The 20,625-nt window shown below is 42.3% G+C and overlaps 1 protein-coding gene across 2 annotated transcripts in view; it reads left to right on the top strand.

The window, feature by feature from the left end:
- Positions 1–20,625, top strand: part of SETD7 (SET domain containing lysine methyltransferase 7) — a 48,637-nt gene that overhangs the window by 12,897 nt on the left and 15,115 nt on the right. For both annotated transcript variants that reach the window (XM_018061554.1, XM_018061555.1), the window contains exons 4-5: positions 12,269–12,470; positions 17,162–17,351. In XM_018061554.1, coding sequence (XP_017917043.1) covers positions 12,269–12,470; positions 17,162–17,351 — 392 coding nt within the window. The remainder of the gene's footprint in view (positions 1–12,268; positions 12,471–17,161; positions 17,352–20,625) is intronic.

The following is a 20,625-nucleotide window of genomic DNA, read 5'->3' as shown; positions in this document are numbered from 1 at the left end:
TTTCTCCCTGGTCTTGCATCCCCTCCCTTCCCTAATTAACAACTGCTTGAATCTGCCCCTTGAAACTCAGGGGAGGTCATGGAGGCTGAATGAAGGTTATTGCCTGTAATCAAAGAAATGGGAGCGCAGAAAGGTCTTCTGCCCAGGAGCCCCACAGGGTCCTGCTCAGTATCAGACATAGCACCGCTTGCTAAATTCTTGACATTGGTAATAAGCTGAAGCTTCCACAAACCTTGAAATTCCTTCAGGAGAGAAACTGTCTAAGCTGATAGCTGAAGGGTGATCATAGACACTGGCTTGTGACCCAGCCACATCCCATCCCTTTTCTCTAGGTGGAGTGAGTTGCTTTTTTTAAAAAAATATTAATACGTCCTCAGGCTCTCAATTATCTCAAATAAGGAGGGGTGAAGAAAGCAATAAAAGCCTCAGAGAACTTTTGTAAACTTTTAACTCCAACCTTCTCTTCCCCATTGTCCCCAGCCCCACACTCAACCTCATTTTAGCAGAAACTGGCTTCCAAACTGTTCATGTTCATCAGTATTCTACTTCCTTTTTTCTGCCCTGGTGGATACCCAGAGCCTGTAGTGGCCTCTTACTGGATTTGGTATCAGTGCTTTTCTCTCTCACAACCCCTTTAAGCCATCCAGAGGGAGATTTTTCCCGCCTTGTTTCCAGAGTTTATTTATAACTCTTTTTTGGAAAGTGTCACTGTTTACCTCAGGCAGTTATGCTTTTATTCATTCAACAAATATATATTTATATGGATGTCTTATTTCCAAGGACTTCCCTGGCAGTCCAGGGGTTAAGACTCCTCACTTCCAGTGCAGGGGGTGCAGCTTCAATCCCTGGCTGGGGACTGAGATCCCACAAGCAACAAGCGCAGCCAAAAATGAGCCTTATTTCCCTTACAGAAGTGAGGTTTCCTTGAGGGCAAAATCTATGTCTGTTTCATCTTCTATGCTTAATAGCACTTTCTGTTAGTTTGGTACTAGGAAAAAAGTTCTTGCTGAATGAGAATAGGAGATGAAAAAGAGGGTAGAATTCTCACACACATAGACACACACACACAAGTATTTAAAGAATGCTTTAAATCTCTTACTTTAAAGGTCATACCTAATTAATTGATTGACTCTGGGAAAACAGTCCAGCAGGTTTGGTTGAATTTAGTGTTGGTTGTGGGCTTGCTTTGGGCTTCCCAGGTGGCTCAGTGGTAAAGAATCCACCTGCCAACACAGGAGACTTGGGTTTGATCCCAGGGGATCTACTTGACAATGGCAACCTGCTTCAGTATTTTTGCCTGGAGAATTCCATGGACAGAAGAGCTTGATGGGCTAGAGTCTGTGGGGTCACAAAGAGTCTGACATGACAGAGTGACTGAGCACATGGGCTTGCTCTGTACTCAAGAGTTAGGCTAAGTTTCCCAGCCAGTGTGCCAGGAATGAGGCCTGGGGTGCTGAGTGGGACCTTGAGACTTCCAGACGCATCCCTCCTTCTGTCAAGCTAGTCACGTCCAGCTCTGACCAGCTTCATGCAGTTCCTCCAGTGTGCCTTACTAATGCAGCGATCTGCCTGTGGGTCCAGACCAGGGCAAACTGGAGCACCAGGTACGGCTGAAGCATTAGGTCAGTAACTATCTCAGGAATAGAAAGAAATTCACTTTTTTCTTTTTTTCTTTTTGGGGCACAAATTCACTGATTTTTATACCTACCACTCACACACCTGAAGAGACTGAGGTCCAATGGGAGACTCATAGAATGATGGTATTAGCAAGGACCTGAAAAGCTCACCCTTGTTAGCCTTGTGCACGTGGCAGGTAATCCCTTGAGGGGAGAAGGTCAGTCTCACTGCCTTTGTGACATGGGATGAAGTCGTGTGGTGACAGGTTCTCAAAAGGTCATAATCAACCTTCTTTCTTAAGCCCAGTAACGATCATGTTGGGAGACATCTATTAGAAGGATTTGTGAAAGAACAGATTTATGGTCACGGTGGGGGAGGGAAAAGGTGGGGTGACTTGAGAGAGTAGTCCCGCAACATATGTTACCGTATGTGAAGTGGACAGTCAAGGGAAATTTGCTGTATGATCCAGGGAACTGAAAGCTGGTGCAATGTGATGACTTGGAGCGGGCGATGGGGAGAGGCGGGAGGGTGCTTCAGGAGACGGGCTGGAGGGGCATATGTATGCCTATGACTGATTCGTGTTAATGTATGGCGGATACCATCCTAATACTGTAATAATAGAGTAATTATTCTCCAGTTAAAACTAAAATTAAAAAAGAATTTGTGGAAAAATTAGTGAGTCTTATGACTGAAATAAGATGCTATGTAATCTATTAGATCTGATGGAGAGGTGCAGGAAGTGGTCCTAAAGAAGTCAGTTTCTACCTGGAGCAGCACCTTAGTTTACACTGCTTTATTAATTATTCTCCCCATTACTGCTTCCAATTTTGGGGGATCTGATGTATTGAGTAAAATAAAGTGGGCATTCAAGGCTTTTTACTAGCAGTCAGGAGGCGTTAGTCTGGAAAAATTCCTCCAAAAAGGGTGAAATTAAGGTTTGGAAATAACCATTGAGGAAACAAAAGGTTTCTGATAAAGTTTTTTAAAGTTGTGCAAACCTGTAGTACTAGCTTACGTTCCCATCAAAGGCTTTGTTCGCAGTTACAGGAGCCTGTGTTTGGAAAATTCCAGGGTAGTGACAGAAGAGTTAGCTTGATGCATTTTTAATCTTATATAAAACCTGAACCTGGGTGTATGATTTTTTTTTAACTTGAGGCATGATTCATATACAAAAATCTGTACATGTTTAACGTACACAACTTGAATTTGGCATAGTCTGCATCCATGAAACCATCACCACAATCTGTGCCATAGACTGGGTGTGTGATTTATGAGACGCTTTCAAACAAATAAAAACTTATACCAAGAAAGGTCTGGAATCAGTTTTTCCCATTACACAGAATATGATAAATCTGAATAAGAATTTTAAATGTGCAGATTGCCAGGAAAGATGGCCTGGAAGAATAGAAGCAGAATATTTTATTTTGATTTTAAATTGCATAGATAGCAAATACTAGGTGGAAAAAAGAACTTCAATAAATACAGAAATGTAAAAAGTGAATATCCTCAGTTACTTCAGTCATGTTGACCCTATGGACTGTAGCCTGCCAGGCTCCTCTGCCCATGGGAATTCCCAGGCAAGAATACTGGAGTAGGCTGTCATTCCCTTCTCCAGGGAATCTTCCCAACCCAGGGATTGAACCCAGGTCTACATTGCAGGCAGATTCTTTACCGTCTGAGACATCAGAAACTAGCTATCTGAATCAGTATAAATAGCCAACATGTACATTTTTACTGCTGTCTTAGCTTCAGAGGCTTCAGAATTGTCGCCAGTTTTGAGATCTTGACAAACAGTTGACCTGTCTTTTCTTAAGTTAAATCTGGCTTATTATGTCAGAAACCTAAAGTCTGACCAACCGCATAGTTTATCCCACAAATGAGGAATGAATGAGAAAACTGACCTGATTTTTTAAACTGTCTTTTCAAGCAGCTGTTGTTTTCCAGTCTGCCCCTCCCGCCCCCACCCCCGCCCCAGCTTTTTTTTTTTTTTTTTTTGGCCACATCATGCTACTTGCAGAATCTTAGTTCCCTGACCAGGGATTAAACTCAAGCCCCACCATGAAAGCCCCAAGTCCTAAACCACTGGGCTACCAAGCAGTTCCCCATTTTTCCCCCTTTCTAATGGAAAGAAGAGGATTGTCCTAAGATTAGGTAATTGGGACTCCCTAAGCGACTTCACTTTCCTTTTCACTTTAATGCATTGGAGAAGGAAATGGCAACCCACTCCAGTGTTCTTCCTGGGGGAGCCTGGTGGGCTGCCGTCCATTGGGTCGCACAGAGTCGGACACGACTGAAGCAATTTAGCAGCAGCAGCAACATCTGCTCTGGTCCTGACACAAAGGTATGTATGTGGGGAGGAGAAAGGAATCTTGAGGCTTTGTTGGTGTGGTTCTGGAGTCTCTCTGGCACCAGTAATTCGCTGGAGTCCTGTAGGGGATTACAAAATGTTTAGTATGCAAAATGCTTCAATATACACATCTCTGATTTTTATACAGTAATAATCCCAGATTCTGGGACATCTTAATGTCCCAATTGTTCTCATCTCAACCAAGATTTGTGGATGTAAAGACAATTTAGCAGAACTTCTTGAAATCTTAGAACGGTAACAAGAAAAAGATATTTCAATGTAGAGTGGCTTTGGGCTGTGTGATATTAGGACATCATGTGGTTTTTAGCCTGATTATGAAATAGAGATAAGTGAATTCAGTTTTTTTTTTTAACATTATTGATGCTTCCTCCTGACCTGCCAATTAGATTTCAAAGTATTATTTGTTACTCCATGACTTCATCCTCCTCTGCCCAAGTCATTTTCTGATGCTGATTTGTTCCTAATGAATCTGGCTAAGAGGGCTCCTTGTAGTTAATCACTGACCAGATAACTTAAGAGAAGCTGCCCATCTGATGAGCCACTGAGAAGGGTGATATTTTCCAGGTGACAGGTCTGCAGAGGAGTTCTTTGTTTGGTTTTCAGAAAGCACTTGGTTGCATTTCAGAGAAACTGGAGTTGGAACAGACTTCTGAAGTCATGTATCCCAACCTCCCACACAAGGCAAAAGTCCCTTCTATGTTGCTTTTGTTGGAACCAGGCTCAACAAATACGTTCATCTATTTTCTAAGGAACAGTTCTGACTGAGGCAAAGTGTTTTGTGATGTATGAGAAGAAAGGGAGAGGGAATGAGATGGAGAACTTTGAATACCTACCATTTGTTCAGCACTGGGCATAGCCTTCACAACAATCTGTGAAGTAGGTTTCATAGTCCTTTTTTACTTGTGAAGAAACTAAAGCACAGAGAGGTGAGGTGACCTGCCCGAGGTGACCTCATCGGTAGGAGCTGGAGCTGAGAGTCAAGCCAAGGTGAGTTCAGTTCCGAAGCCACCCCTCTCCTCCCTGAATCTGCACCCTTCCTCTCACAGGAAGCGAGGATATAGCTCCAGACTTCCCTGGCAGACCAGTGGTTAAGGCTTCGCACTTCCACTGCAGCGAGCCCAGGTTCAATCCCTGGTCAGGGAACTAAGATCCCACATGCCAAGGGGAAAAAAAAAAGGCAATGTCTGATCCTGACAGTCTTTGTTCCATGCCTTCATTTCACTTGAGGTTACTCATTAGCTTTAATTGTGGAAAATTCAAAGGAGTCCTGGGGTGAATTCAGTTACTTTCTTGTAGGAGCTTAAACAACTTGGGAGCTGGGCACATTGACGGGAAATTTTTCTGAGGAATCACCTCAGAAGAGCCCTGCCTTAGCAAGTTGGCCTCCCTAAACTTGTTTCCTCATTTGAAAAATGGGGATAATTATTATCAGCTTCTCCTAGTTGTGAAGACTGAGTGAAAAAAACCTGTAATGACCTTAGGAGGGTACCTAGAAGGAGCTCTGCTAGTAATTTTTTAAAAACTAGATCACCAGTCTGTTTAAAAAAGGATATAACTCAGTTTAGGATATAACCCTTTATAACGGGTTTCCCTGGTGGCCAGTCAGTAAAGAATCCACCTGCAATGCGGGAGATCTGGGTTCAGTCCCTGGGTTGGGAAGATCCCCTAGAGCAGGAAATGGCAACCCACTCCAATATTCTTGCCTGGAAAATTCCATGGACAGAGGAGCCTGGCGGGCAACAGTCCATGGGGTCACAAAGAGTCAGACACGACTTAGCAACCAAACTCAGAAACAGCCAGAGGGAAGAGATGCATTGAGCAAAGTAAGAGGAAGAGGCATGGGGCTCCCAGACCCCCTCCAAGGGCAGCACTCTCCCCGCGTCTTCACAAGCTCACCAACCCAGAAGCTCCCTGCTTTTTGCCTATTACTATGCATTTTTTTCCATACAATCAGATAACACCTCCATTTCCCCACATCATTGCCTTTTGTGTATGTGTGTGTAGTGATAATGCTTAAGATCTAACTCTCTTGGGGGTTCCCTGGTAGCCTAGTGGTTAAGATTCCAGACTATCACTGTCAAGGCCCAGGTTCAATCCCTGGTCAGGGAACTGAGAGCCCACAGCTATGCGGCATGGGCAAGAAAAAAGATCTACTCTCTTAGCAACTTTCGAGTATAAAAGTGTTGTTAATTATAGCCACTATGCTGTATATACTCAGAACTTACTCCTCTTATAACTGGAAGTTTGTGCCCTTGACCAACCTATCCGCACTTCCCCACCCTCCAGGCCCTGGGGTCCACTACTCTTTACTAATCTGTTTCGAGGAGTTAGACTTTTCTGCTTTTATTTATTTTTTATTTCAAATTTTTTGGCCATGCCAAAAGGCATGTGGGATCCTAGTTCCCCAACCGGGGATTGACCCCTCACCCTCTGCATTGGAAGTGAGGGGTCCTGACCCCTGGACTGCCAGGGAAGTCCCAAGTTAAGCTTTTTTAGGTTCCACATATGAATGGGGACATAGAGTATTTGTCTTTGTCTGACTTACTTAACACAATGCTCTCAAGAGCGAGGATGGATTATTATTGTTATGATTTTTTACTATTATATTTTATTACTGATGTTATTATTATCAGTTAACAGTGACCAGCAGGGTTTTCCCAGGGCTTATTTTTACAGAGCAAAACTCAATTTCACTGATTGCTCTTCACATATCCTACTGTTATCTTGAAACTTTATAACAATCAGAAGCTACAGACTCATAGATCTTCTATTAAAAGGTAAGAAATTCTGAAGATAGAACAGGACTACATGGAAGCGTGACAAAGCTCTGTGCGGTTTGCTTGTCACATCCTGGAGGAGGTTGGATAGAGCCCTATCAGATGACCTGGGGTTTTTATTGCTGCTCTTCTTTACTTAGTTCTCAATATTTTAAGAGATAATATGTAGTATCATGTTGTATGCTGGTGATATCTCAATTTTTTAAAAAAGAGCATTAAAAAATATATATATTGTCATATAACAATGTTTTAATACTTAGTCACAATTTAGTTAGAGATAGGAGTTTAAAGTTGAATTACCCTTCATTTAAAGTATCTTTCTTATGTCTTTGCTGGTTGTCCAGTGGTTGCCCAATGCAGGGCTCCTAGATTTGGTCCCGAGTCAGGGAACTAGACCCCCCATTCTGCAACTGAAGGGCCCATGTGCCGCAACCAAGACCCAGCATGGCCAAAAAATAAATAAATAAGTTTTAAAATAAAATTTCCCTCTAGGTTCTGTACCAGACAGAAGGAAGGGAAGATGGTGCTGGAGAGAGCAGAGCTTATGCCCCCCAAACCTTCTAGAGCCCAAAATGTGAAGGAAAAGCCAAAGCTGTTTACTCTCCTAAGAACACTTTTGTGTATTCAGATACTGAAGAGAATTCTTCAGTGAAAATAGTTGAATAGACTGCAGATGTATCTGCCTAGGTAAACAGTCATAAAATTTTTTCATTTCTTTGTAAGTTAGGTTTTCTCATTTAACTTAATACTGGAAAGTTAAGTACAAGAGCTTTGATAAAACAGATAAAAATGGTCTGTGTGTATATGGGAAGAAAGAAATCTCATTAAAACTGATTTTTAAATTTTCTCCATGTTTTCAAGTTATTTGATTCAAGTGCTGGTACCAGATAAATCAAACCATTTTTTGTAGCTTCTTAACATACTAAAATATCTGCCAAGTGTTCAAAGAAATTTTAAGAAAATACAAGTCAAGAACATTGGGTATGGTATGATCCCATTTTTGTTAAAACAGCAACCACGCAAGGTTGGAAAATGCATAATGTATTAATGGAAAAAAGTCTTAAATGATATATGCCGAACTGAGGAAGAGTCCGGGGGGTTTCTGCTTTCCACATCTTTGTAGTGTTTGATTTGCTTTATGTTTGTTTGTTCATTTTACAATGAAGATGTTTTCCTTTTTTCACTTAACGAAGCATTTATTCCATCCTTCCCCCAGAGAGGACTCTTTCTAGCTGGTTTTTTTAAAAGTAAATCTAGAGCAGTGTTGTTAATTTCTTTGTCTACTCCAGTGTCTCATAACCAGTTCCCTAGTGCTGCTGTTTTAAGCTAAGCTTCTCAGTAAAAAGCTCACCGTCATATAAATGAAAGTGCATGCTTAATAATATTAGTTGTTATTCAAGCAGTCATTATGTCCTAACATCTTCTGAGCACTTGCTATGTATTAAACCTTGTAATCCTGAATAGCCTCATGAGTAGCTGCAGTTTACAAATGGAGAAATAAACCGCAGAGTTTAAGAAACTTTCCTCACTTGCAGTTGAGTGGCTACAAGATAATGCCGTTTTCTCATAGTTGATTTCTTTTTTAAATGCACATACACTTCATATAAAAAATTCTCCCTGCGCTTGAGAAATACTCTTAGCATGGTTATGTTCCCTCTCAATTGTCTCTTCTCAGAGCAAGACTATCCCAGTTCCACTCTTTCATTTAGGAAACAGCGCTTGAAGATATGCTGTGTTTATGTGTGAGGGGAGAAATACATAATGCCTGATTTGTTCCTGTAAAGGGCTTACGATCTATTTAGAGAAATAGGACCCATAAGCTGATCATGGATAACACGTGGCACATCCTATACTAGGCCATGGCTAGGCTCCGGTGACTGTGGTTGCAGAGGTCAAGGTAGCCTCCTTCGGAAGCAGGGCTCCATGTGGTGGAAAGGTAGGCTCCAGGGAGGCCAGTGATGAGCACCCTTCTCTATAGCATTTAGAGAATGGCACCCTTCTCTGTGCCATTTCAGCAAGAAAGATTAGAAAGTTTTCCCTCCATAGCTACTTCTCAAATATGACCAGATACTAACCATCGAGTGCAACAAAATGCCATTTTCTCATAGTTTATTTCTTCTTTAAATAGAAAAAGACCAGAGGTTGGAGAATATTCATTCTTTTCCCAAAGTTATTTTTGTTTTGAATGATAAAAAGGCAAATATGACCCATAACTTTTTTTTTTTCCTGAAGGCATCCTCAGGAATTTTAAAAGTTTAGTTACATATGTTTTAAGGGAATAACCAGGGAAAACAGAGTATAGAAGCTAAGATCCATAGAGGTGTGCTTGATGCCAGTGAATAATGCAAGCAGGGGCTTGTAGAGCAGAAGTCGGGCAAAACTTTTCTACCCAGGGGGAGATAATATTTTAGGCTTTGGGGCCACATATGGCCTCTGTTGCAACTATTCAACTCCGCTGTTGTGATATGAGAGCAGCCACAGAGGATACGGAAAGGAATGTTCGTGGCCGCGTTCCAGTAAAACTGTATTTACAAAAACAGGCAGCCAGCTACGGTTTGCCAACCTCTTCGGGAGGAAAAAGTTAGAGAAAGAAGTGGTGCCTTTAACACCAGACTAAGAAGTTTTTTTATTTTATTTCCTCAGTGACAGAGGATTGCAGAGCCTTAACATTTTTTATTGCCTTGGAGATCACAGTTCCTATGATAACATGTCCCATTTTGTTATCAGATTCCACCCAAGTTTCAAAAAAATTTACCAAGGAAGCTAAGCTGTTTCCTCAGGCAGGGGCTGGAAAACAATGCAGTAAGTTTTGCTCTCCAAAATCTTGAGACTTTGCATTCGGGAATCTCAGGTTTATTGAGCTACAGGAAATAGCAGTTTGTTCTTAGGATTATGATACTAACAAGGGTGGGCTCTGCTGTTAGGGAGGGGGAGACAAGCTACTGGACATGACCGGGGGAAATATGTGCAAATCCACATGATCGTTTAACTGATTCTTGAGACCCATGCCTTGTAGATTTCATCATAAACCTAAGAAATATTGGCAGACTAGTCTGTCAGGGGATAATTCTGCCCAAACACACACAGTAACATTTTGAATGCCACTGAGAATTCAGTCAATGGGGTTGCCAGGTTTAACAAATAAAAATCCAGGCCACCCAGTTAAAATGGTATTCCAAGTGGCTCACTGGTAAAGAATCTGCCTGCAAAACAGGAGACCTGGGTTCAATCCCTGGGTTGGGAAGATCCCCTGGAATAGGAAATGGCGACCCATCCCAAAATTCTTGCCTGGAAAATTCCATGGATAGAGGAGCCTGGCAGGCTACAGTCCATGGGGTCACAAAGAGTCAGACATGACTGACCACACACACACACACACACACACACACACACACACAAAGATAAGCAGCAAAAAATGTTTTAGTATAACTATGTCCTGTTCAATATTTGGGACATAATTATGCTAAAAAAGTTATTTGTTATTTATCTGAAACTCCACTGAGCATCCTGCATTTTATCTGGTAATTCCCCAAGTCCAAATGGATAATTGAATAGTTTTTTGTCCTGTCTGTTGCGTCATTATATCGGTTGATTAGTTATCCTTCACCAAGATTGTTCTTTTCTTTTTTTTTTTTTTCCGTGGTTGGAATCTAAGGACAGTGTAATCTCATTAATTCTAACCTCACTAATTTAGAATTTTGATTATTGATGCAAGGGCTATGCTGAAGTACACCTTCGTCTCTACATGAATTTACTAGGCCTATTTATCATTGATCGTACAAACAAAACTGAAAGAGAATGATTTATCTCTTTGGGAGACTACAAATAGTCTAATTACATTGTAATCAGAGGGTATCGTTATTTCAACTGTGCTTTTCTTTTAATAATTACAGATCATGCTGTCATTCATTAACAGTAAGATAAGACTGTTCCGGGCAGAGTCAGGTGCAGCCGCATCCGTCCCATGGCTCCCTCCTGTCCCCAGTATCTGTCTCCTGGTTTTGTGGTTGCTTGTTCATAATGCTTCCTAGATCCTCATACAACTGTACTCACTACTTGAAGGCATTGTATAAATATCTGTTAGTTGAATTAATGAATGAGTGTTATCTGTGCATGTTAAAATAATCAAACTCTTTGTTGCTAAGCATCTTATGTTTTCATTGTAAAAAAAAATAATAATTTGAGTTGGTCTTTCCCTTTATTCCAAATTTCAGTTCATGAAGGAGTTTTTGGATAAAGTTAGCTTTGTTGCATAATGGCCTTTGCAAGGCTGACACTCAAAATATGTTATGAAATCCAAAAAGTATTTTATGAGGAGAGAAAAAAAGGTTCTTATAAAATCACCATAAACACCCCTGTGAGCTTTCTTCAGTTTTGGGACTATGGATCTCAAACTTTCTATCAAGCTGCTAATGAATCCACCTGCAATGCAGGAGACTCAAATAACTGGATTTGATCTCTGGATCAGGAAGATCCCCTGGAGAATGAAATGGCAACCCACTCCAATATTCTTGCTTCGAGAATCCCATGGACAGAGGAGCCTGGCAAGCTACAGTCTATGGGGTCACAAAAGAGCTGGACATGACTAAAGGGACTAAACAACAGCAATTGATGTTAGTCAGGTTTAGCCTGCCATCTTCCATCCTTTACCCCCATTGCCCATGATTACACACACATCACACATAGACACACACACACAAGTACCTCCCCATATATCTTCCAAAGAGATGCAAGGGGATTCTTTTGATTGGATACTAATCATGGTTGTCACCAATAAATAATGCATTAATAGTGTAAGACAGATAGGTAGACACCTACACTTTCTAAACCACGTGTGTATTATTGGAGACCACTCTATACACGCCATCTAAAGACCCTTGAGAACTCCCAGTGAATTCTGAACCACTCTTGAGGGAAGTTAAGCAGGAATGGTGTATGTGTGGCAAGGGTAACACCAGCATTTCTGTTGCCTGGTATTGGTCAGCATCTAGCCTTGGAAACACGTGTGCTTAGTCACTCAGTCGTATCCAATTCTTTGTGACCCCATGGACTGTAGCCCACCATGCTTCTCTGTCCAAGGGGATTCTCCAGGCAAGAATACTGGAGTGGGTTGCCATGCATTCCTCCTGCGGATCTTCCCAAGCCAGGGATCAAACCAGGTCTCCTGCACTGCTGGCGGGTTCTTTAGCATCTGAGCCCCCAGGGAAGCCCCAGGAAACAAAACTTAGATGAGCTTATTCGGTTTCCACTTGTGGTTTCTTTCTCTTATGTCTCTTTCAGTAGAGAAACTAGATTTAATAGGAGCTAGATTAGGAATTAAATCTTCCTCTGTTTCTAATCCTACCCATATCTCAGGAGTATTTTCCCCTAGCGGTCGCAGAGAACTCAGGAAGATGTACTGAATGCAGGTGGCCATTGGAACAGAGGTGGGCATGATACGATTCTTTCTTTTAGGAGAGTTGAGTCACGGTCTCACTCTCCTCTTTTGTTCTCCCTTCTTTCACAGCACCCTGGAGGGATATTATGTGGACGATGCCCTGCAGGGCCAGGGAGTTTACACTTATGAGGATGGAGGAGTTCTCCAGGGCATGTATGTAGACGGAGAGCTGAATGGGCCGGCCCAGGAGTACGACACAGATGGGAGACTGATCTTCAAGGGACAATACAAAGATAACATTCGGCATGGAGTGTGCTGGATATACTACCCAGTAAGTCTTGTCACTGCTCATTTTGCTGAAAAATAGCATGTTTTAAGACAAGGCTTTGAGTCTTCCCAGTGAAGAATAAAATGTATTCTCTATGTTAGAAAATGTGAGGCTGTGAAAACTTGAGAGCCAGTAGCTGAAGCCAACAACTTAGGGGGGTTGTCCTCTCACGGTGAAACAGTTGACTTTAATTGTCCTCCGATCTGCTGTAAATTCCTCTTCAGGGTGGCTTTGGAAAGAAATGATTAGTCACAATCAAAACAAAATGGAGCAGACTTCCCTGGTGGTCGAGTGGCCAAGACTCCATGCTGCCAATGCAGGGGACCTGAGTTTGATCCCACAGTAAATATCTTTTAAAAAATTGAAACCAAACTGAGACAAACTGGCTTGATTGTACCACCAATAAAAACAGAAATACATTGATTTAAAAAAATATTTATTTGGGATATAGAAAGAATGTTGGAATGTTTCATTGTTGCAATTTTATTCTCTGTCATGTGTAAGAATGATTCCAACAATTTCACATCTTTTGGGACTTATTACACTATTGTTACTTGACTTTCCAATCCCCCTCCCCATTTTTTGGTTTATATTGCTTAAATCAAGGTGATTAAAATTAACTAGCCTTTGAATATTTGATACTATTTTATGATCTTTCTGGAGTTGACTAGAGCAGAAAGATGCAGCAAAAACCCATGGCTGGGAATTAATGCTGTAATTTGTGTTTGCATTTCAAATACCCCATCTGTTCTTAGTGAGTTTCCAGAAAATGTTTCAGAAAATAGACCTGCAAAAATATTTTATCTAATATTTTATTTTGTCCGGAGCTTAAGTCAAAATATGTTTTTTCTTACTCTTAATCCTTTCCTTTTATGATTTAAAAGTATCAATAAAAACAAAGTCGCTATTATATGTATAACAAGAAAAGTAATGCCAGGAAAATCTACTTACACATTATTGTTGCTGAAAAATAAGTTATACTCTACCCAAAGAAAAAGGTTGTGAAACATTTTTTTTTAATAATTATTAAAGCATTTACACATTCTCTTGGTAGGATCTGCAATAGCTCAGAAGTTTCTATCACAGAGGGAGAAGAGGTGGAGGTACTTACCAGATTAGGAAGCCTGACACTTCTGTTGCTTCGCCACTAGGCAGTATAAGCTTCCTACTGCCCCGTGCTAGGGAGCTGCCCATAGCACAGTGAATCTTGAAGTCAGGCAAAGTGGCATTCTTCCTGGGGGCTGAAATAAGGGAAATGTAATGGACTACAAGATTCTCCCACTACTTGTAATTTTACTTGTAACTATGATCAATTTAAGTCCCTAGAGGAGATCAAAGAGGCACTAAGGTGAATGGACCTGATTCACTCAATGCAGTTGCAGTCTGAAGCCTAAAATGAGCAGCTGCCTTTTAGCCTTCAGCTTGAATTAGTGTCCTTTTAAACACCAGGAGAGGACTCCACCTTAGGAAGGAAGAAGCACTGGGGAATTACAAGCTGTCAAAATCAACTTGGTTGATGACATTTTGTGTATAGTATCTGCTGGCATTGGGGCCAGGCATGAGGCTGGTGATCACATCCCGCTGCTCTGATCTCCGGGATGAGAATCAATTGAGAAGTGGGCTTCCCTGATGGCTCAGACAGTACAGAGTCTGCCTGCAATGCAGGAGATCCAGATTCAGTCCCTGGGTATGGCAACCCACTCTAGCATTCTTACCTGGAGAATTCCATAGACAGAGGAGCCCGAAGGACTACAGTCCATAAGGTCACAAAGAGTCAGACTCAACTGAGCAGTTGAGAAATGGACATAGGTGTCAGGGATCAGGACTTCACTATGGCAGAGTTAGAATGCAGAGGTATCGTGGGTTTCTACTTCTGCCCCTCTGAACTAAACAGATGGGCCAGGCGCCCACAGCGCAGCTGGAAAGCTGCAGGTTTCCCTTGGGGAGTAGGGCTGGCTGGGGGAGCTTCCCCAAGGAGAAGAGAGGGTGAGAGGGGAGCAGGAGCAGCCCATGGGCACTGCCAATTCTCAGAACAGGTGAGCGAAAGTGCAGAACACGTGAGAGCTTTATCCTGTTAACCCCTGTCAGTAGAGATGGGTGTCAGATCCTGCCTTCTCACCAACCAAGTGAAGGATTCCTCTTCCCAGAGGGGGAGCCACTCAGCAGAGGAGACAGGGGAGCAGCTTTCCCTCTGCTCCCCCGGTACAGCCAACAAGGAAGTGTTTGTGACATGAGGTCAAAGTAGGAACAAAGCGAGGCAAAAAATAATGATCCTCCATGCAGGATTTGTAAGCTCATTCTAAGGGTAGTTTATGTCTTTCAAAAGTTTACCTTGGAACAGTGATGGAGAGTTTTAATTAAAAACTCATAACTCCTTTCCCTGCTAGCTCAGTCGGTAAAGAATCTGCCTGCAGCAATGCAAGAGACCCAAGTTCAATCCATGGGTTGGGAAGATCCCCTGGAGAAGGAAATGGCATTCCGCTCCAGTATTCTTGCCTGGAGAATCCCATGGACAGAGGAGCCTGGAGGGCTATAGTCCATGGGGTTGTGAAGTCAGACATGACTTAGCAACTAAAACCACCAACTCCTTCCTAAAATAAAAGAAGAATCTCTGCTTTATTGTTCTAGACAAATAAAATCACTTGCCCCCAAAATGAAGTTTAAGGCACGTAAGGGGGAAGAAAACCTGAGACCCTAGAAAGAATGCTGAATAAATAGTAATCCTGATGGTTTAATTAGTTACGGTGTGTGAGGAGCGCATGTGCCCTAACACCACTCAGCTGTCATCATCACTGAAAGTCTGAAGGCAGATCTTGCAGGAAATACATCTCTGTTCGGGCTGGGTTATTAAGAATTAACTCAGGGAGGAGGCAGAGCAATAATACATCCCTAATGTCCTCTCTATCTGGGAAAAATGCTTCCAAGTATTTTTCTTTCTATGGAAGTGCTGTGATTCATTTTTAAATTTATAACTTTTTTTTTTTTCTCCAAAGAGCAATTAGACTACAGTGAACTGTGGAGATCCTGTACCTGGTGGTTATTTCTTCCTGCTCTCTCTCAGTAAACAGCATTTGAAATCACTCAGAAGTCATCCCACACCACTGACTCTGAGTAGCTGCTTCTAGAACCTTTCAGTTGAGGAAATAACCAAGCTTTTAGAAGATGTCATGGCCTTACTAGCCTTAGGTCAAACCCACAAAGGTCTTAGATTTCTATTTATACCCATGAGGCCCCCCTAGATGGGAAGGAAAAAGAAGGAAACATATCTTATACCCTAGGTTCGATTTTTAAAAATTAACTCTTTTTATTTAATAATATATAATAATATTTATTTGTATAATTTAATATTCAATAATAACTAACTATTGGTTTAATTTTAGTGTCCCAATGCAATTTACAAAGTGTTTATATCACCTCCTGTGTCCCTAACACTGGTACCAGGACACAGAATTCTACGATAGCCTCTGCCCTAAAGCATTTACGGACCCTTGGGAATGAAGCAAGGGACAGTAAAACAGGAAGCGCAGCTGGCTCCTCTCCTGGAAGGAGGCAGAAGGGAGCAGTAAATAAAGAAGAGTGGGAAGAGAGAAGTGATGGGCAAAGGAGGAGAGTTTAGTTGTTCTTTTTTCACTTTGCATTCTAGCTCAAAAAAAAAAAAAAAAACGCCATGATATAGGACTCTCAGAAAGACAGTATCTCAACGTTCTTTTGTTTATTCCTTAGAAAACACAGACAACTCTCTACTCATGTACACTGAACTAATTCTTAAGTATCTTTGGACTAAAGATTTTCTTAATAGACCAGAAATTCAGAATTCAATATTTGAAAAGCGAATTTCTAAGCATAGTGAGTAAGACCGTTTTGCTACAGATCCTCATCACATTTTATACTGGCCCAGAGTAACCCTTGTTACATTTCCTTTCAATGTTTATGACATATTACAAATGGGTGGCTCAGTGAGTACAGAATCCGCCTGCAACGCAGGAGACATAGGTTCCGTCCCTGGGTGGGAATGATCTGGAGGAGGACATGGCAACCCAGTCCAGCATTCTTGCCTGGAGAATCCCAGGGACAGAGGAGCCTGGTGGGCTACAGTCCATGGGGTCACAAACAGTCAGACACAACTGAAGGGACTGAGCATGCATACACGCACAAATACAGCATGTTTGTTTCTTAGATAAGAAACCAAGTTAGAGAGAATCAGTAACTTGTCCAGGATTATAAAGTACAGCTCCATCTCTGACTCTGTAAATCAGGTTTATAAGCTCCCCGTGCATATAGCCTATAGGGGGCTGGGTGGGGGGGAATGATATGCCTCATGCTGTTCATGCTCATGTGAAAAGCTGAGCTCTTAAACTGTTGTGATCCATATTAGTGCTACTAACAGTGGGCGTGCATAAGAGAAGTATCTTGAACTCGTGTCATATGAGTGAGTGAGTGAAAGTCGCTCAGTCGTGTCTGCCTCTTTGGGACCCCATGGACTATACAGTCCATGGAATTCTCCAGGCCAGAATACTGGAGTGGGTAGCCACTCTCCAGGGGATCTTCCCAACCCAGGGATCGAACTCAGGTCTCCTACATTGCAGGCAGATTCTTTACCAGCTAAGCCACCAGGGAAGCCCAAGAATACTGGTCGTGTCCTATAGATAAATACTATAATATAATATTTTCTGGTTTTGGGTTTCTGCCATCAGGATGGAGGCAGCCTTGTAGGAGAAGTAAATGAAGATGGGGAGATGACGGGAGAGAAGATAGCCTACGTGTACCCTGATGAAAGGACAGCCCTGTATGGAAAATTCATCGATGGAGAGATGATAGAAGGGAAGCTGGCTACTCTTCTGTCCACTGAAGAAGGAAGGCCTCACTTTGAACTGATGCCTGGAAGTAAGTTGAATCTGCTTTGGATGGGTTGCTTTAATTCCAAAACAGGTTGTTACTGGGGAGAAGTTAATGTCCTTGTCTTGTCTGCTGTATCAGCTTGGCTGCTTATGAGACACCTCAGCACCTCAGTGGTTTACAATAGCAAACACAAGTCTGATAAGCAGCTGTATCCAACTGGTCCAGGTGGGATGTGGCCAGGCCAGGTGCGACTCCAGGCTTCTAGTTGCTGAGTCGTGTCCGACTCTTTGTGACCCCATGGACTGAAGTCCAGCCAGGCCCTTCTGTCCATGGGATTTCCCAGGCAAGAATACTGGAGTCAGTTCAGTTCAGTTCAGTCACTCAGTCGTGTCCAACTCTTTGAGACCCCATGAATCACACTTCCACTGCAGCGAGCATGGGTTCAACCCCTGATTGGCTAAGATCTCACATGCTGAGCGATGCAAAAGGGGGGAGGGGAAGGTCTAGCATCTTCTTGGAAGACATGCTCCATGCACAAATGAACCTGTTGGTCTCCATGTTAGAAAAAGTCCTGTTTCCTTTTAGAAATACAGGATGGCACCAAGCTTTATTTCTTATTACAAAATTATTTACTGTAGAAAATCTGGAAAATATACAAAGAAAGAAATCAAGGTTTTGTATTCTGAGTGGCGCAATATTAAGAAAGCTAAATTGGTCTGATTCCTGAGAAAACAATGTATGAAAGTAAAGCCAAGTGCGCAGTCGTGTCTGATTCTTTGCGACCCCATGGACTGTAGCCCACCAGACTCCTCTGTCCGTGGGATTTTCCAGGCAAGAATACTGGAGTGGGTTGCTATTTCCTTCTCCAGGGGATCTTCCCAACATGTATGCATTTCCAATCTAAGTTAAGGTATAAGAAGAATAAAGTAGAAACGATAGTGCATCTAGGCATTGCTGGGCCTAGATAATATTTAGCTCTGTGGATTGGAAGGAGATTCTCCAAAGGGTGGTTGTCCAAAAATAGGAAAGCTAGCACTTTACATTTAGCTGCAACTTGGGTTGTTATAAATGTCTCCGTTTTTGTTTTTTTAAGTTAAAAACTGAGGCATTTTAAATGCAGTATGGGAATCTGGATTGGATCCTGGAACAGAAAAAGGACATTCGTGGAAAAACTGGTGAAATCTGAATAAAGTCTGGAGTTCACTCAATAGTAATGCTATGTTGGTTTCTTAATTTGGACAAATGTACCATGTAACATAAGAAATTAACATTAGGAGAACAGTGAGGGGCATCAGGAGCTCTCTGTACTATGTTTGCAACTTTTATGTAAATTTAAAATCATTCCACAATGAAGTGGTTTTTTTTTTTAAGTGTGAAGGTAATCTTTGAACTTTAATATCTGCACTCTTCATGTCCATTTCAATAGGAGACAGTGTTACAATGTTTAGAAATGAGGAGACTCCAGGCAGGGGGAGATCCCAGTTGGTGATGCAGATTTTAAAACTTCAGAACTGGCAACACTTCTAGCTGCAAGAGTCTTGAACTTGAGAGTCACCTCCTTGGAGTCTTGGCTCCAGCATTTACTGTATTGTGGCTTGGGGCAGGTTACTTATCCTTTTAGAACCTGTTTCTTCCTTATAAAATACAGATATTGGCACCTACCATAAAGCCCCATCAGGGAAGTTATTGTGGTTATTACACTCTTCTTGGTATAAGTATGAAGCACATTTTGGAAAGTGAGAATGATCAGTCTCAGGGGAATTATGGTTTTTCTTAGAACTCCTGATGCAAATAGCAAGCACCTTCCTCAAACTCACTTAAGACCAGAAAAGGAGGGGTGGGTTTATTGGCAAGATTCCAGCAGGCCTCAGTTCTTTTAAGGCTGGGTTGAACAATTTGGGTCTCAAAAGAGTCAGAAGGCACAGTTGCTCTGGGTGGCTGGGAGGAACCAGGCCCAGTCTTTGCTCTGTGTTCCGCCCCTTTCGTTTCTGTCTCCTTCCTCTTCCACTTAAAAGTACTGAGCCGCCGACTGGCTGACAGATGAGGGCTTTCGGGTCATGCGGCTTCTGGCCCAGCGGTTGGGGGAGGAGCAAACAGAATGCAAGTGTCTCACCTCAAACCCTCCTCACTGCCTTCTCCTGACTCTGTGCTCTCGGGTCAACAACCTGCTTCTCTCTCTCCACGCTTCTTGCTGAGTTTCCTTGTGCCTCTGCCTGGAATTTCTTCTCTCCTCATTTCTTCTTCTCCTCTTTGCATGGCAATTCCATTCCCAGGCTAATGCCTATTCCGTCTCTTCTTTGGTGCAATTATCAGCATCACTTGAATGTTTCTTAGAAATGCAGGTTGTCAGGCCCCCTTCAGGACTATTAAATCAGAAGTTTCATTTTTTTAATTTAATTCTTTAAATGTTTATCGGAGTATAGTTGATTTACAGTGTTGTTTTAGTTTCAGGTGTACAATAAAGTGAATCAGTTATGCCCACACATGTATCCACTCATTTTTAGATTGTTTTGCTATATAGGCCATTAGAGTATTGAGTAGAGTTCCCTGTGATATACAATAGGTCCTTACTAGTGTTGTGGGTTTTTTTTTTTTTTTTTTTTTTGGCCATTCCATGCAGCTTGCAGGATCTTAGTCCCCCAAGCAGGGGTTGAACCTGGGCCCTCGGCAGTGAAAGTGCAGAGTCCCAACCACTGGACTGCAAGGGAAATCCTTGCCTGTTCCATCCTTATGGCTTGGCTCCCCTCTTAGAAGTAATGTTCGTCAAGTGAATGGATGAATTACAGTCCCAGATCATAGTACCAATGACAGGGGAATAGAGGGAGGAGAGGGTGCCTTCAGCCTGTCTAAGGGAGCAGAGGGAGGGACGGTCAGCGTTGGAGAAGACACATTGACTCCTTGAAAGCAGGAAGAGATATGATATGACTGCTTGTATCTGCACAGCCCCCAACATGGTGTTTTATGTGTAGTTGGCACTTAGCACATTGGTGAGGAAAGTTTTAGTCTAAGGAAAGGAGATGAGAGTTCTTAGGAGAATTTGTGCACAATAGGATGCCTGTTCCACAGAAATGTTTGGTTTGGGAATGTGAGGTTTGGGGGTTTTGTTTTTTTTTTTTTCTTTTCTTATTTGAACTTCCTTTAATCAGTTGTGTGCTGGTTCTCAGCCTCCCCTGCCCTGCTTTACTGCAGGCGGGGGTGTCTGCCCCTTGCCTGGTGCATTTCCCAGGCTCCGTGCCTCCAGCTTCTGTCTGGGTTTGGCCACAGACCAGGGACAGGAGCAGGGAGAAGCCCTCGGTGTGTCCCGTAGAGTCCCCAGCAG

This window comes from Capra hircus, chromosome 17 (assembly GCF_001704415.2).
Source record: "Capra hircus breed San Clemente chromosome 17, ASM170441v1, whole genome shotgun sequence".
Taxonomy (NCBI): Eukaryota; Metazoa; Chordata; class Mammalia; order Artiodactyla; family Bovidae; genus Capra; species Capra hircus.
This window is presented reverse-complemented; position numbering and strand designations above follow the sequence as displayed.